The sequence below is a fragment of the Coenobita brevimanus genome, chromosome 23, assembly GCF_032717465.1.
Source record: "Coenobita brevimanus isolate Jiangsu-jjx chromosome 23, ASM3271746v2, whole genome shotgun sequence".
In the NCBI taxonomy this organism is placed as follows: domain Eukaryota; kingdom Metazoa; phylum Arthropoda; class Malacostraca; order Decapoda; family Coenobitidae; genus Coenobita; species Coenobita brevimanus.
Genome location: NC_136976.1, coordinates 1,870,001 through 1,887,500, shown reverse-complemented (window position 1 = coordinate 1,887,500; position 17,500 = coordinate 1,870,001). Strand labels below are relative to the sequence as shown.

The following is a 17,500-nucleotide window of genomic DNA, read 5'->3' as shown; positions in this document are numbered from 1 at the left end:
AATTAATCCTCCCCTGCATGTTACTGATATTTATAGAGCTTGCATAAGTAGCGTAAAAAATAATGTCACGGAAGCACACAAGGAAATAAATAATGACGTGTTAGGGAGACTTGTGTTGATGGGACTTTCAGGCTTAAGACTCAAGAACAAGACTCACCTTCAGACTCTTGCACCTTGGGTCGAGGAAGCTGGCGACGTGATGCAGGGGCGTGAGTGCCAGGGCCTCCGTCAGGCTAGAGGCGAGGTGTTGCTTGAGCTGCTTGAGGACCGGCGAGGTGGTGGGGGCGGCACACAGCTGCAGGAGCTTGGCGCGGCACAGCACTGCCTGGTTCAGCGTCGGCCGCACAGCATCCCGCACCGTCGTAAGGCACCGTCGCACCCCCGTCAGGAGCTCCGCCACCTCCTGGTACGTGAGGCGTTCTCCGAGTAAAGCCGCGCCTCCCTCACACCCCGCCATGACCACGCAGAGCTCGTCGTGGTGTGCGGTGATGAAGGTGAGGGCGTGCAGCAGGGCGTCCCAGCGCCGGACTTCGTGGGGCTTGAGTCCACACCCCGTCACCCCCGCCACGCCAGAGTCCGCCAGGAAGGACAGCACGGCGGCCACGTCGTCGCAGATCTGGCGGTACGACTGCTCCTCCGACAGCGACTCCAGCACCGCCTCCACCGCGTGCCACACACACCTCACGCCCACCACACCGGGTTCGGCGGGAGTACCCTGATCGCTGACCACTGTCACGTGCTTATCCCTCATCGCCGCCGGTACCAGAACATCGCTGAAGAAGCTCGACAGGAGGGCTGTGACGGCCTCTTCCTCGGTGTCCCGCTCCGCCAAACGATGCACACCCAGGGCATAGCTGCGCAACTCGAACTTGGGTGTGATGAAGTGAATGGCCCCGGTGAGGAGGCCCAGGTCTCGCTCGTGGTGGAGGGAGAGGCAGAGGTTGGGCTGGTCCAGCACGGCACGAGCGATCAATGAGCGAGATTCCGAGGCCAGCGGTGTAAGGAAGTTGTTGAGCAGCTGCCTGGCGGAGGGAAGGGGCTCCTCCTCCCGGAAGGTGCCGTGAGCCGCCCCCAGGTTGAGCACCGTCCACACCAACCTTTGAAATGCTGTGGAATCGAGTGCCGTGGCAGCGACCAGATCGTGGCACATGTAGCGCAGTAGCGCCCGTGCCACGCCCTCCATGGCGGCCGTGGGCGCCAAGGCCAGCTCCTCCGTCGGCAGTCTAGGCCCATCACTGTCACTGTGCAGGGTGAGACTCAGTGGAGACACTCGAGGTGAGCCAGGCTGGGCGGCATGGGCGGGGGCAGGGGAGTGGGCAAGCACTGTGGGTGGTGGTGAGTCGCCCAGGCGCGGGTCTGCCTCCGTCGGCGCGCCACTGTCCTCGTGAGGGCGGGAGTTGATGTCTGTGGCTGAACATCGGTGCCGCAGCAGGCCTCCTGTGCCGCTGTATTTTGTGTACGTCACCACCTTCAGGCAGTTCTTGCAGGCGGCGAAGGGTCGCATAACGCCATCAACATACACGACGGAGAACCTTGCCCACACATCAGATATGTAGTGGGAACCCGCCGCATCCTTCTCTGCCAGTGTGATGCGCGATGAGTAACTGCTGACGAGCTGCTGCACCGTGTCCTTGCTCAGCCCGTCGCCCTCCTCCACACCATCCTCCTGGCCCCTCACTCGCCCTCCATGCCTGCCGGGTGACACAGAGCCCCGCAGATCCTCAGGCAGGGCTCCGTCACTAGTATCCGCTCGCTCCTTCTTCACCCTCACGTCCCAGCAGGAGCTGCTCGCCTCGCTGGGGCTGCCTGGACTCCCGGCGCGTCCCTCCTGCACCGCCGCCTCCAGTCGCAACCGCTTGGCCTCTTGTTCTTCACGTTCCCTCTCACGCTGCTGCTGCTGCTGACGGTGTAACTGCTCCAAGTGTGACTGGTGAAGCTGCTGCTGGAGGTGCTGTAGGCGCTGCGGATCAGCAAACAAGCCTGTAGCGTTTGCCAAGTTAAGGGCGGTTAGAGGATGAGCCGCTGCAGCCGCCACAAGCTGAGGCAACTGCAAAAACCTCAGATCTATAGGGAAGGAGGGTGGAGGGGCACCAGCCTTCCTTTTGCGGCTCCCGACGGAGGCGCTGGCGGTGGAGGTGGTGGTGGGCTGCGCGGCGGTGGGTGGCGAGCCCGTGCTGGTGGGGGAGGCACGGGAGGCGACGGTGGTGAGCGACACAGGGGAGGCCCGGGCGCTGCCTCCATCACTATAGGCTGGAGGCACCTCACCCTTGAGTGATATGACATCCACCTTGACGCTGTTGTCATTGTTTAGGTAAGTGTCACCTTTTAGCTCGCTCTTGAGGCCAGCCGCCGCGGTATCGACGGGAAGGTTGAGCTTGGCCGAAAGTTTGACGGCGCGGTTGACAGGGGATCTCTCCGACAGGGGGTTGCATGGGTGCCGCAGGAGGCTGGCTGTACCACTCCGAGAGTCGCAGTGTAGCACTCGAAAACATACCTTGCACACGGCGAAAGGCCGAATCACATGGTCCACTCGCACACGATAATAGAATTTCCAAGCATCAGCGCGCGCTTTTTGGTTGATCTCTAACTCCAAACGATCAGAATGCTCTAATATCAACCTTTCGATAAGCGTCTTGTCCACGACCTCTGTCATATTCGCACTGGCCCACGCCAAGCACACAACTGGCTCGGGTAGGTGCGCGTGCGTGAGTGTACTGTAGAATGTGTCACGGTCACACGCACGACTAGGAACGTGACGGGAAATTTATAACAGATCGTTCTAGCGGCATCAACATATCTTTCAAAACATACACACTTTGCCTTTAGAATCTCTCAGCATATGTAAATCACTGCTGGTAAATACTAAATCACTGCACAAACCGTGAAAGAAATAGTTAAATCTCACCAGTACTTTTTGAAAACGAGTGAAAACAAGTCGGTCTGGGAGTAGCGTGCGCGTCGGCTAGAACGCACTTTGGCCCGGGAGCCGCTGGATGTTGATTCGTCACGGAGGCGAGTGAGTCAATACGCGGCCCCACGTGACAGGATCAGCTCTCCTCACTCCTCACGGCTCCTCACGGCCTCCCCCTACGCCGCCTCCAGCCCCTGCCCCTCAAACTAGGCTTTTCCTCACGACATAGTGCGTTAGAACACCAAGCGACACCAGGAGAACTGCCACTGTCGTCACACTGGGCGCGTTCGTAGCGCCAGCTGATGAGTGCGTGCAAACGTAAAAGGGTGGGCCTCGCCAACACTTGATCTGCTGATATCTGCCAACTTTCTGAGAATCGCGCGGGACACCTCAGTTTTTCAGGATGATATTACGAAACCGTGGCATTGTAACACTCGTTCACATTGCTTTCCCATCACTGTTCACACTGCTGGCCGTAGTATGCGGGCTTACGTGGACCCCGCTAAGGTGAGTTACATAAATGGCGGAGCTATGCAGGCCCATAAACAGCGGTGGCCGGTGGTGGTGGTCAGGCCAGCCCTGGGCCAGCCACCCTGCCGCTGATGTTCGTCATGTTCTATTGTCGTACGCACGCAGACTAAACTTCAAAATCTCGCACAGACGTTGCTCAATGCCAACCTACTTTCGCCAGCACAGGTGTGAGAGTGAACAGAGGCTTGAATGCCAGTGGGGAGAGACTGAATGCGGCCAGAGCTCCCCCAGCCACAACGCACCTCGCCGGCCGTACCCAACAGTGAGCGAAAATGTGTGGCGGTGTTGGTGTGGGGCGGGTGGCGGCGGCTCCTCCCTCCGAGGGGCGACGCGGGGTCGGCTGGGCGGCGGCAGGCAGTGGTCATGCCTCCAATACTAATTAGGAACGGACCGGCTAGCCAACCAGTGAGGTGGACTCCCGGCCTCTCTCCACTACCCACCTCCACCTACCTTCTCTCCCTCCACCTGCTGCACAATCTCCCTACTTACAGACCTCATAATACCTGCATACTTCATTGATTAGTCTTCTTTTCACCTGTTGATTGTCACTAACCCATTATTTAACTTTCTGTCTCCCCACCTGTCTCCCAGTCTCCAGTCGTCTCCTCCAAAGGCCTCACTATCGCCCTAGAAACAGAAGTTACAATATTCACTCACTCCATACACTCCACTCATTATCCGTTTTTCTTACACAATCCTATCTTAGCCTGTCTCTCTCTATCCCCACCTGTCCCACCACCTGTCTCCACCACTATCCGTCATCCACTTCCACCTTCCTCACTATCCTCCACATCACAAATCCACCATATCATTCCTTCACTCCACACACTCCACTGATCATTCGTGTCTTCACCCCTTGATCTTTACCAAACTGTTACACCCCCTTCTGTCTCTTTTACCTGCCTCTCAGCTACCCACCATCCTTCTCAGTCCTTCTCTCCTCCACCTGTCACTCTCTCTCTCTCTCTCTCAACTACCCACCATCCTTCTCAGTCCTCCTCTCCTCCACCTGCCTCAATATCTCCCTCCTACCTTCAATAATATTACATTTTTACCTGTAGATATTTACTAAACTGTTTTCACTGTTTCCTTCCATCCAAATTTAATCCTTCTGTCCATCCAATCACCTACTTCACCCTTCTCTCTCTCTCTCTCTCTCTCTCTCTCTCTCTCTCTCTCTCTCTCTCTCTCTCTCTCAAAGGAAAGTCAACACAGTAATTGTTTTAACCCATCACTTCCCGACCAACATCTAGACTCGTAGAAACACACCCTTGAGGGACTCGTGTGTGTTTTTATGTTCACACACACACACACACACACACACACACACACAATCAAACTTACATATACGGTACATACGCACACAGATACACTCACAAATACATACACAAATACAATCATATACCCAACTGTTTACACACACACACACACACACACACACAATCAAACTTACATATATGGTACACACGCACACGGATACACTCACATATACATACACAAATACAATTACACACACACACACACACACACACACACACACACACACACACATCCGCTCCACACACCCACATCCTCTCCTCACTAACACGTAAAAAACATTCGTAACACAAACAATAAAAAAAAACAATACGAAACACCTCAGTAAAAACAGTGTGTGTGTGTGTGTGTGTGTGTGTGTGTGTGTGTGTGGCTTCATTCATGAGCTCACGGTATTCACGTTCATTCTTAAACTCAGCAGCCTCCATGTCGTAGCGTTTTTCCTTTTTTCACTTATTCCTTCACTTATTTACCGCGCGGGACGCCTTCACGTGGTGGCTTCTACATAGGTTCAATCTGAAGGCGCTCCAATCGGACTGAGCCTACGTAGGTTTATATCCAAGGGGTGGTTGGGGTTTCTTGCTCACGTAATGCCACTCAGGGATGCGTGAGGCTGGTCACTCTCATCTTAAATGTCAGGACCAACTTGCCTAGCCTCGGGTTCCTACGCTCCTCATGGGGCGACATAGGATTGGATGATGGAAGGATTATTATTATTATTATTATTATTATTATTATTATTATTATTATGACTACTACTACTACTATCATCATCATCCTTTTCCTTCCTAGGGTAAGACGAGGTAGGCTGATAATAATAATAATAATAATAATAATAATAATAATAATAATAACAGTGATGATGATAATGATGATGAGTAGGATGATGACAACGACGATGATGATGATGACGATGATGATGAGTGTGATGACGAAATTACGTAACACTTCTTCCTGTGCGATTCATCCTATACATCGCACCTCGGCATTCACTTCAATTTTACTACTTCAAAATACGCTGACATTAAAAAGATACGAAGCAGAGAAGAGACCGTGTGTAATAAGCCAAATAAATCGCTAAGGAAGAGGGGTTACGAAGCTTCTATGCCACTTAAAATACGTACCATCCCCTGCTGACGAACTTTTACTCGTGATGGTGTACCTAAACGGGCGCTGGTTGATCAGCATTTCGAAATTTGACTATGCGTGGCTGGTCAGAGGGTGGGGACGAGAGCAGATGTTTCGGCTGGTGGCGGGCTGGCGAGGGGAACCGAAATTGAGCCTTATCGACGAGTGGGCGACGCAACGGGTTCAGGAATTTGATTTATAAAGAATCTAGACCGTTCTCAGGATATACAAACCTCTATAACCGAATTTTTACAGGATTTGGACCTATTTCTCTACACAGTTAGCATACAACCCCTTATAGACGACTGGGCGACGCAATGGGTTCAGGAACAAGAGTTGTACAGAATCTAAATCGTTTTCAGGCTATACAAACCTCTATAACCGAATTTTTAAAGGATTTGGACCTATTTCTCCGGATAATTGGTATAGATAACATTATAGACGACTGGGCGACGCAATGGGCTCAAGAACCAGAGTTATAAAGGATCTAAACCGTTTTCAGGATATACAAACCTCTATAACCGAATTTTGAAAGGATTTAGACCTATTTCTCTAGACAGCATAGAAAACCTTATAGACGATTGGGCGACGCAATGGGCTCAGGAACCAGAGTTATAAAAGGATCTAAACCGTTTTCAGGATATACAAACCTCTATAACCGAATTTATAATGGATTTCGACTTATTTTCACCATAAATGGGTCTCTATAACAGTTTGATTATTATAGAAAATCTTATGCACGAGTGACGGACTCAGGAACCGGAGTTTTAAAGGATCTAAACAGTTTTCAGGATGTTCAAATCTTTATAATCGAATGTATAAAGGATTTGGACCGATTCTAAGATTTTTAAAAGAGTTTCCAAAAGTTTAAATATTATAAAACATCAGGAAATAAGCATAATTATCAATGATCTTCGACAAATTCAAAAAAAAGTCTTGAGTTAGTTGTTATTAGAGTGAAGAGGGTGGATGGATGGTGCTTAAAACAGGCTAACTTATAAACACGCTTGACTTAGGCGGTTTGTGAATACGGGTGGACAGGAATGTTGTGCTGGAGTGCGTGGAAGCTCCCTAACACCTTTTCCTGAGCGATTTATTTCCTGTAATACACCTTCTTACTGTCCTATTCTCTGTTAATATAAATCCTTCACATATCGCCATACACTGCATAAATAACGTAAACCAGCCATATCCAATACCAAATCGCCACGGAAATGGTGTTAGGGGGAATTAGTATATGGAGAGAAATATTACGTTTTAAAAATATATATGGAATTTTTTATTTTAATTTGTTTTTCCTTCCTCTGGTCATCCGAGAGAGAGAGAGAGAGAGAGAGAGAGAGAGAGAGAGAGAGAGAGAGAGAGAGAGAGAGAATATGCAATGAGTGATAGGAGGAAATACCCCAACTTTGCACACACACACACACACACACACACACACACACACACACACACACACACAATCTCTCTCTCTCTCTCTCTCTCTCTCTCTCACACACACACACACACACACACACACACACACACGCACACTACAGGAATAGGGTGTCTGTGTGAGTGATGTTTGTAAATGAAGATAGGAAGGTAAAAAACATGAACTTTAAACGACGGAAAAGAAAAATAGATTGTTGGTAATGTAAGAATGTGTGTGTGTGTGTGTGTGTGTGTGTGTGTGTGTGTGTGTGTGTGTGTCAGAAAAGGCCTTCATATTGGAAATCTTGGCAGAAATGATGAATGCGTGTGATGAGAAGGTGGTGATGTCGGAATAAGCTTAGATTTAGGGCTAGAAAAAGTGATGATTGTGGTGAGAGGTGGTGGTGAAGGGAGGCAGAGGTGGTGTGGTGGTGGTGGTGAAGGGAGGCAGAGGTGGTGTGGTGGTGGTGGTGAAGGGAGGCAGAGGTGGTTGTGGTGGTGAGGGGAGGCAGAGGTTATGGTGGTTGTGGTGGTGGTGGTGGTGAGGGGAGGCAGAGGATATGGTGGTGGTGGTGGTGGTAGTGAGGGGAAATAGGGGATATGATGGTGGTGGTGGTGGTGGTGGTTGTGGTGAGGGGAGGCAGAGGTTGTGGTGGTGGTGGTGGTGGTGGCCGAGTGGTTCGTGACGAGCAGGTGTTGCCAGCAGCGCGGCCGTCCCCGTGGCCCTGCCTCGGAATTTACCAAGAAGACTCACCCGCCCTACACACTCTATGTATCCCTTCACTGTGGCTGGAATTCCTGCTGTTCTTTGCACTTTCTAACACCGATTTAGTCTCTAGTTTGGCTTGTAAAGTGTTTGGAAGGCGGGTGAGGGGCGAGGTAAGGCAGCAGTCTTGTACTTGGGTCAGCCGGGGAGGGTTTGTAAGTATGGGTGTTGGTGGAGCGGGAGGCGGTCACCAAATACCAGGCTTGATGCAGGCCAGCCTCTCATCTCGCCCAGCACCACAATACTTTACTCCGCCATGACTCCCTCTCCCTCCCTCCCGCACAACTCAGGGATGCAGTCAAATGGGTGAAATAGAGTGGTGTGGGGGCAGCAGTGGACCTCCTAGGGCTGCGCATGATACCTGGCAGGCGGGAATGTACCAATTGCATCGTGACAAAAAAATGAGCCTGGGGCTGACAGGTCCAGCCCCTTGCATGCTTAGGTGCAGGAGCGGTGCACGGAGGTGACCCGCAGGAGAGCTGCTATTCCGCCCTCACCAAAGTACCAATTGAGGCCAAATACCACGGCAGCCCGGCCGACCGGTCCACTACCTACCTGCCCTACCTGAGGACATCACCACACCGCGCCCCTCCCGCCCTGACCAAGGGGGGAGAGGGGTTGGACGCCGCCCGCCTACACGTGACGGTGCGGTAGGGGGCTCTGTCCCCCGGTCCTTCATGCCCGCATGCTATGCTACCCGTGAGCAGTTCTGCGGGTCCCCGTATCAAGATCTGCCCGCAGGAACCCCTTCCCTTCCATCATGTCTCCCAGCTACACACCACCTACCCTCCCCTCTCATCCCATTTATAATCCCCCCCCCCCCAATTTCACCACACCTACCCTCCACCCTAGTCTCTCCCCACATACTCTCACCCCCAGTCTCACACCAGCGTGCCTCCCCCCCCCACCCGCTGTCTCTCACGCCCCATACACCACAATGCTGGCAGGGTAAAACAGAGAATGTGGTGGGCTGGTGGGACAGCTGTGAGTGAGAGCGGCAGCATGTGGTTAGGGCGGGGAGGGGCAGACTGAGCATCAGCCAGCGGGACGCTAATCAAGGGTGGCCAACAACTCGGATGTTGCAGAGTAAAAACTTGAGCGTGACTTGTCCCGAGCAGATGAGGGAGGCTTGACGACTAGGGGTGGAGAGGCACCTGGCGGGGACCTGTGCGTGACCGGACCAGTGGGCGGCGCCGCGACTAGGACCTGGGGCGGGGCAGGGTGTAGGGGGGATGGCGGGGCCCACTCGTGACGGATCTCCAACACCCCGCACCTCCACCACAACCCCGCACCTCCACCACAACCCCCCCAACTGCCGTGGTGGAGGGAAGGACACAGACACAAGGCTCAAATAACCAAAGAGATATTTCAGTAAACAGCGGTGTGGGTAGATTAGGTAGAGACACTGAAACATAAGACAAACTCACTGACGGGCTGGGGGAGCTCGAACCCACCACAGCACGTCCACCGCACATGAGGCCAGTACCACAGCGACTGAGCCACCGCATTACGTACCACACCTGCTAAACGCAAACTCCAGGACTCCATTGCTAAGAAGGGGAAGTGTGAAGGCAAGTGGGTATACCTTTAGTTATGAAGGGAAGGTTAAGACTGATGCATGAGGACAGTATTCTCTCTCTCTCTCTCTCTCGCTGCTATCCACATGTCTCTCAACTCCCTCCCTATCCCCCGAAAGGAGGATGGTGGCAACTTCAGCCTGCAGTCAACTAACTACTACTACTACTACTGCTGCTGCTGCTGCTACTACTACCACTACTACTACTACTACTACTACGGCTCTACATCGTTCCACAACACTTCTTCGTGACTAGCAAGACAATACTACGGCTCTACATCCCTTCCACAGCACTTCTTCGTGACTAATGACAATACTACGGCTCTACATCCTTTCCACAGCACTTCTTCGTGACCAGCAAGACAATACTACGGCTCTGCATCTTTCCCGCGGCACTTCTTCGTGACTAGTAAGACTCCAGACGATTTTACCCAGCTGAAGGGAGGCTACTGGCATGCCCCACCCCCACCCCCACCCCCACAGTAGCGTGAAATCAACCCCCCCCCTCCCCGGCAACCCCCCCCCTCGACCCCAATCCTGAGATGCGTGGGGCGGGGTAGGTAATGTCAGGAAGCGCCTGGAGGGACACACTACCACCACTACCACCACCACTGACAACACCACTACCACTACCACTGACAACACCACTACCACCACCACTGACAACACCACTACCACCACTACCACTGACAACACCACTACCACCACCACTGACAACACCACTACCACCACCACTGACAACACCACTACCACCACCACTGACAACACCACCACCACTGACAACACCACTACCACCACCACTGACAACACCACTACCACCACCACTGACAACACCACTACCACTACCACTGACAACACCACTACCACCACTACCACTGACAACACCACTGCCCACCACCACTGACAACATCACTACCACCACCACTGACAACACCACTACCACCACCACTGACAACACCACTACCACCACCACTGACAACACCACTACCACCACCACTGACAACACCACTACCACTACCACTGACAACACCACTACCACCACTACCACCACCACTGACAACACCACTACCACCACCACTGACAACACCACTACCACTACCACTGACAACACCACTACCAACACTACCACTGACAACACCACTACCACCACCACTGACAACACCACTACCACCACCACTGACAACACCACTACCACCACTACTGACAACACCACTACCACTACCACTGACAACACCACTACCACTACCACTGACAACACAACTACCACTACCACTGACAACACCACTACCACCACCACTGACAACACCACTGCCCACCACCACTACTACCACTGCTACATCCACCACAAACTCCGCTACCCCCACTACTGACACCACTGCCAACATTACCACCACTGACAACACTACCAACACCACCCAACACTAACATTACCACCACTACTACCAATGCTGCTTCCACCACAATCTCCGCTACCCCGACACCGCTGCCAACATTACCACCACTACCACCACCACTGACAACACCACTACCAACACTGCCATCACTACCCACCACCACTACTACCACTACCACTTCCACCACAAACCGCGCTACCCCCATTACTGACACCGCTGACAACATTACCACTGACAACACTACCACCACTACCCACCACTAATACAACAACTACTTCCACCACAAACTCCGTAACCATCACTACCAACACCGCTGCCAACATTACCACCACTGACAACATTACCACCACTGCTACCATTACTACTTCCACCACAAACTCCGCTACCCCCACTGCTGACACCGCTGACAACATTACCACCACTGACAACATTATCACCACTGACAAAATTCCCATCACTGACAACACTACCACCACTACTACCACCAATACTACTTAAACCACACACTCCGCTACCACCACTACCAACATCGCTGCCAACATTACCACCACTACCCACCACTGCCAACATTGCCACCACCACCACTGGCAACATTACCACCACTACTACTACTACCAACATTACCACCACTACCACTGACACCACTACCACTATTGACACCATTTTTTTCAGTAACTACCACCAGCTCCACCACTACAACTCTGACAACACCACCACCACTACTACTACTACTACTACTGCCATTAACATCATCACTACCACCTTCACTGCCACTACTACCAAGACCACCACCACTATCACCACTACTTCTACTTCTTCACCACTACTACTACCACCACCACTACCACTACCCAGCCCTGTTCACTACAATCACTACCACAATCATCACCACTCACCCTACCATTTAACTAACTGCAGACCAAAAGAAAATTATTATTATTATTATTATTATCATTATTATTATTACTATTATTATTATTATTATCATTATCATTATCATTATTACTATTATTATTATTATTATTATTGTTGTTGTTGTTGCTCTCTCCTTCCTAAATGCTCCGTGTATGGTGCTAGTCACGAAGAAGTGCTAAGGGGAGGAAGTCGAGCTCATGCATCGTCTTATTCTGCCGCCCACGCCCACACCAGCAGACTGAGAGAAAATGTACCGCTGATGTGATATGTGATTTTCCTTTTAGCTTTCCTTTATCTGCGCATCTTTCTTCATTTCCTCCCCCCCCACCTCTTCTTCCCTCCATCCCTCCACCTCCTCCTACTTTCCTCCTATTTTCCTCCTCTCCCCTCTTCCTCTTCCTTTCCTCCTCTCCTTCATCCCTGCTTCCCTCCCCATCTCTCCCTCCTCCTCCTCCCCACCTCTGATCCTCTCCCCATATCCCTTCCTCACTCTACTCCCCTCCTGGGTCTCTCCCCCTCCCCTCCCCTCCCCCTTCGCTCTCTCATCTCCCCTTCCCTCCACTACCCACCTTTCTCTCCCCATTTTCTTATTCTCCCTTCCTCCTCTCTCCTCTTCCCTCCTTCTCCTCTTTCCTCGCCTTCTTCTTCCTTCCTCTCCCCTCCCTCTCACCTTTCCTTCCCTCCCCATCTTATTCTCCCTCCTTCCTCTCAACCTCCTCTCCCCTCTCCTCCTTCATTTCCTCCCCGCCCCTCCCCCCTCTCCCCTCTTCTCACAGTTCCATCCCTCCCCACCTTTCCTCCCCCCTCTCCCTCTCCTCTTCAATTCCTCCCCACCTCTCCATACTTCCTCTCCCCACTCCTCCTCATTTCCTCCCCGCCCCTCCCTCCTCTCCCCTCCCCTCACAGTTCCACCCCTCCCCATCTTCCTCCCCTCTCTCCCTCTCCTCCTCATTTCCTCCCCACCTCTCCCTACTTCCTCTCCCCTCTTCTCACAGTTCCTTCCCTCCCCCCTCCCCCCTCCTCCGGCCGTAAGTCAAGAAATAAGCTCAGTTATGTAATCTAATCCCATACCCCCCCTCGAGGTGCTCTCTCTCTCTCTCTTTCAGGGGCAGCTACCGTCCTCACAGGGGGGGGGCGCGTACCCCTAACCCCCCCCTCAAGCCCCCCCACGTGTGTAGTTTTTCTTACTTTTTCCTGCCGGCTTAATTCAGGGATTTTTCAATTTTCTTACTGTTTTCCTGCCGGGTTGTCTCTTGCCGTTTCCTATCGACTTTTTGTTTGGTTTTTACACACACACACACACACACACACACACACACACACACACACACACACACACACACACACACTGTCTCTGTCTGTTTGTCTGTCTGTCTGTCTGTCTGTCTGTCTGTCTGTCTCTCTCTCTCTCTCTCTCACACACACACACACACACACACACACTCACTCTCTCTCTCTCTCTCTCTCTCTCTCTCTCTCTCTCTCTCTCACACACACACACACACACACAGACTCTCTCTCTCTCTCTCTCTCTCTCTCTCTCTCTCTCTCTCTCTCTCTCTCTCTCTCTCTCTCTCTCTCAAAAATCGTCATCGAACTGAAGAGGCCAACGCATAAAAAACCAAGATGGCGGTGATGTAAGAGGGTGTACCAAGATGGCCTCCGGGGTGTCCTGGGTGTCCCGGGGGTGTCCTGGGTGTACTGGGTGTCCTGGGTGTCCTGGGTGTACTGGGTGTCCTGGGTGTACTGGGTGTCCTGGGTGTACTGGGTGTCCTGGGTGTCCTGGGTGTACTGGGTGTCCTGGGTGTACTGGGTGTCCTGGGTGTCCTGGGTGTACTGGGTGTCCTGGGTGTACTGGGTGTCCTGGGTATCCTGGGGTGTACTGGGTGTCCTGGGTGTCCTGGGTGTACTGGGTGTCCTGCCGCCTTTGTCACGCCACGGCTCTTACGTAAGGGGCCCAGGTGTGGCCAGGTGGTTAGGCGGGTGGTACGGTCTCTGAGTGGACGCGGGTTCGATTTACAAGCCTCGGACAGGGCAATGAAAAGGGCGGGGGACAGGGCGACATGGAGGCGATTTGTTTGTGGCCACCCCTTACGGAATTAAGGCGTCCGGCAATAGATAGATAGATGCCGTAGATAGATAGGACAGGGAAGAGCGTGAGGGAAGCGGTATGTTGTGTGAATGGGCGTGGGTTCGATCCCACACTGGTGAAGGGAACAAGTTCATTAGTAAATTTCGTTAAGACTGATTTTACATAACAATACCCCCGCTAAAACTATCACTCCGGTGTGTATTCAGTATGGACGGTGGGTACTGGCGCCCAAGTGGTGACATGTCATAAAAAAAAAAACCTCTAATCCCACCACACCAGTCCTGTATGAGGCACCCCCAGTATGTATTCGGTATGGACGGTGGGTGTTAGCACTGAAGTGGTGACATGTGAAGGTATAGGGTAATGAAGAGGAATGCTGGAGCCTCAGGGAACGGATCTTGAAGTCAAGGCCGCGTGGTACCCATAGAAATAATAATAATAATAATAATAATAATAATAATAATAATAATAATAATAATAATAATAATATATAATAATACATAATAAATAAATAAACAATAAAAATAATAATAATAATAATAAATAAATTAATAATAATAATAATAATAATAATAATAAATCCAAAATAACGCACTAACTCCTTCAATCCGATGACGCGTTTTTCGTTTTCCAATTCTGAGTCAGTTTTTTTTGGGGGGAGATTTTTCGAGCGGGGGGGGGGGAATAGAGCCTTAATTGGCCTCCTCTTTTCTGTAGTCCCTTTCGTCAGCTGAATAAAATCGTCTGAAAATTCGAAAAAATAAATAGGTCAGCAGAAGGTGTTACGATGGCGTGTTGGTGTGCTCTCTCTCTCTCTCTCTCTCTCTCTCTCTCTCTCTCTCACGTCGCGCAGTCGGCCAGGTGTAGTCAGACTGGAGTGCTGATTCGACTAGTAACCAAGGAGACGCATTGAATTTCATGTAAACGCACACACAGAATTGAAGCTATAGGTGGAGAGACAGACAGACAAATGAGGACGTGGAGGAGCGTTGAGGCGTTGCGGGGGAATACTCTGAGGCGGTCTGGCTACGTGCGGAGGGAACCAGAGACTAACTAGGAGAGTGTATGTGAAGTGGTGGGAAGGGGGAACTGGAAGGGGTAGACCGAGGATGAGCTGGAGGGATGGAATGGAGAGATATATGAGAGAGAGAGGGTGTGAGTTGGGGAAAGGGCAGTTTGATGACGGAAGACAGGGTGACGTGGAGGCGATTTGTTTGTGGGGACCGCTAGCAGGAAAGAAATGGATTGAGTGTATGTCTGTGAGCTTTGCGGCAGAGTAAACGAGCTATACCATTAAGTCTCCTTGGTTACTAGTCAAATATCTGGCAACGCTTCAAACCCCCACCCCAACAACAGTCAACATTGGGTCATACGTCTCTTAGCAACTTTTCCCTGGCAACTTATCTTGGTGACATTTTCTTGGCAACTCTCAAATAAACAGAGAGGTGAGGGAGGGGGGTGAGGGAGATGAGGGAAGGGTGTGAGAGGGTAAGGGAGAGGTGTGAGGGGGTGAGGGAGGGGTGTGTGAGGGGATGAGGGAGGGGTGTAAGGGGGTGAGGGAGGGGGTGAGGGGGAGGGAGGGGGTGAGGGGTGAGGGAGGGGTGTGTGAGGGGATGAGGGAGGGGGTGTAAGGGGGTGAGGGAGGGGGTGAGGGTGAGGGAGGGGGTGAGGGGTGAGGGAGGGGTGTGTGAGGGGATGAGGGAGGGGTGTAACGGGGTGAGGGAGGGGGGGAGGGGGAGGGAGGGGATGAGGGGTGAGGGAGGGGTGTAAGGGGGTGAGGGAGGGGTGTGAGGGGGTGAGGGAGAGGTGTGAGGGGGGGTGAGGGAGGGGTGTGTGAGGGAGGAGAGCCAAAGGGTGTTCGTGTGATCGTGAGAAAGGGAAGATGGGGGGGTAGGGAAGGGGGGGGATATTACAGGGCGGATCCATATAGAGGAGGGGGAGGGGAGGGATGGGGGGTCGCTGAGGGGGGGATCCAAAGGGTGGGGGGGGAGAAGAAAGCTAAAATAAATACCTATCAACTACACGTGGGCCTTCAGTTACCTTTACCTGTGTCTCAATATTGCTTTTGATGACACGCAACAATCTAATGAACATCCAGGTCCCTAATTGTACAGTCAGAGTAAAAAATTCGCTTACTATCACCTCCTCTGCTTCTCACTTCCCTCCGCTGGCTAATATTGCTAAGCTGAGAGAGGCTTGGTATGTTTCTCTGCCTAATATTTCACCTCTTCTGCTTCTCACTTTCCTCTGCTGGCTAATATTCCTAAGCTGAGAGAGGCTTGGTATGTTTCTCTGCCTAATATTTCACTTCTTCTGCTTCTCACTTTCCTCTGCTGGCTAATATTCCTAAGCTGAGAGAGGCTTGGTATGTTTCTCTGCCTAATATTTCACCTCTTCTGCTTCTCACTTTCCTCTGCTGGCTAATATTCCTAAGCTGAGAGAGGCTTGGTATGTTTCTCTGCCTAATATTTCACCTCTTCTGCTTCTCGCTTTCCTCTGCTGGCTAATATTCCTAAGCTGAGAGAGGCTTGGTATGTTTCTCTGGCCATAACTGACGATTGAGTGAGTGAGTGAGCGAGTGAGTGAGTGAGAGCTGTCTTTAATATGATGCGTCAGGGAGGAAAGTGACGGACATGCCCTGAGTGTGACGCAGACGCAGTGGAATAGCAGAGAAACTTTTGTCCCTAACTGTACTGCTGCATGAAGAGGGACAAAAATTAAAACAGATTTTGTCCAGGAGTCCGACCGGCTTGAGAATAGGGCTAGGGGTTTTCCAGCTTCAAGAGGAGTGGGTGGAGGATAGGTATGATGCGGTGGGGGTAAACTTAGGAGTGATCATGGTCCTTTCATCATCTAACCTAAACAAATATAACCTAAACCAACCCAACCCAACCTAACCCAACCCAACCCGACCCAACCTAACCTAACCCAACCCAACCCAATCTAACCCAACCCAACCCAACCTAACCCAACCCAACCCAACCCAACCTAACCTAACCTAACCCGACCCAACCCAACCCAACCCAACCCAGCCTAACCCAACCCAACCCAACCCAACCCATCCTAACCCAACCCAACCCGACCCAACCTAACCTAACCCAACCCAACCCAATCTAACCCAACCCAACCCAACCCAACCCAGCCTAACCCGACCCAACCTAACCCAACCCAACCCAACCCAACCCAACCTAACCTAACCTAACCCAACCCAACCCAACCCAACCTAACCCAACCCAACCCAACCCAACCTAACCCAACCCAACCCAACCCAACCCAACCTAACCCAACCCAACCCAACCCAACCCAACCCAACCCAACCCAAACAGGAAGCTCCCCAGGCACTTTAAGCAGGCGTGACCAGGACATTCCACAGCACGTAACAACACACAAGAGGAGGAGGAGGAGGAGGAGGAGAAGAAGAAAGAAGAAGAAGAAGATGAAGAAGAACACAACAACA

At 51.8% G+C, this 17,500-nt stretch overlaps 2 protein-coding genes across 2 annotated transcripts in view; one reads left to right on the top strand and one right to left on the bottom strand.

The window, feature by feature from the left end:
- BEAF-32 (Boundary element-associated factor of 32kD) overlaps nt 1–2,653 on the bottom strand; it is a 69,762-nt gene extending 67,109 nt beyond the window's left edge. Inside the window, exon 1 of the mRNA XM_080267103.1 lies at nt 158–2,653. Within this exon, the coding sequence (XP_080123229.1) occupies nt 158–2,653 (2,496 nt within the window). The remainder of the gene's footprint in view (nt 1–157) is intronic.
- The window catches only part of RpS16 (ribosomal protein S16), a 166,125-nt gene that overhangs the window by 32,415 nt on the left and 116,210 nt on the right, over nt 1–17,500 (top strand). The gene's annotated exons all lie outside the window — the stretch shown is intronic.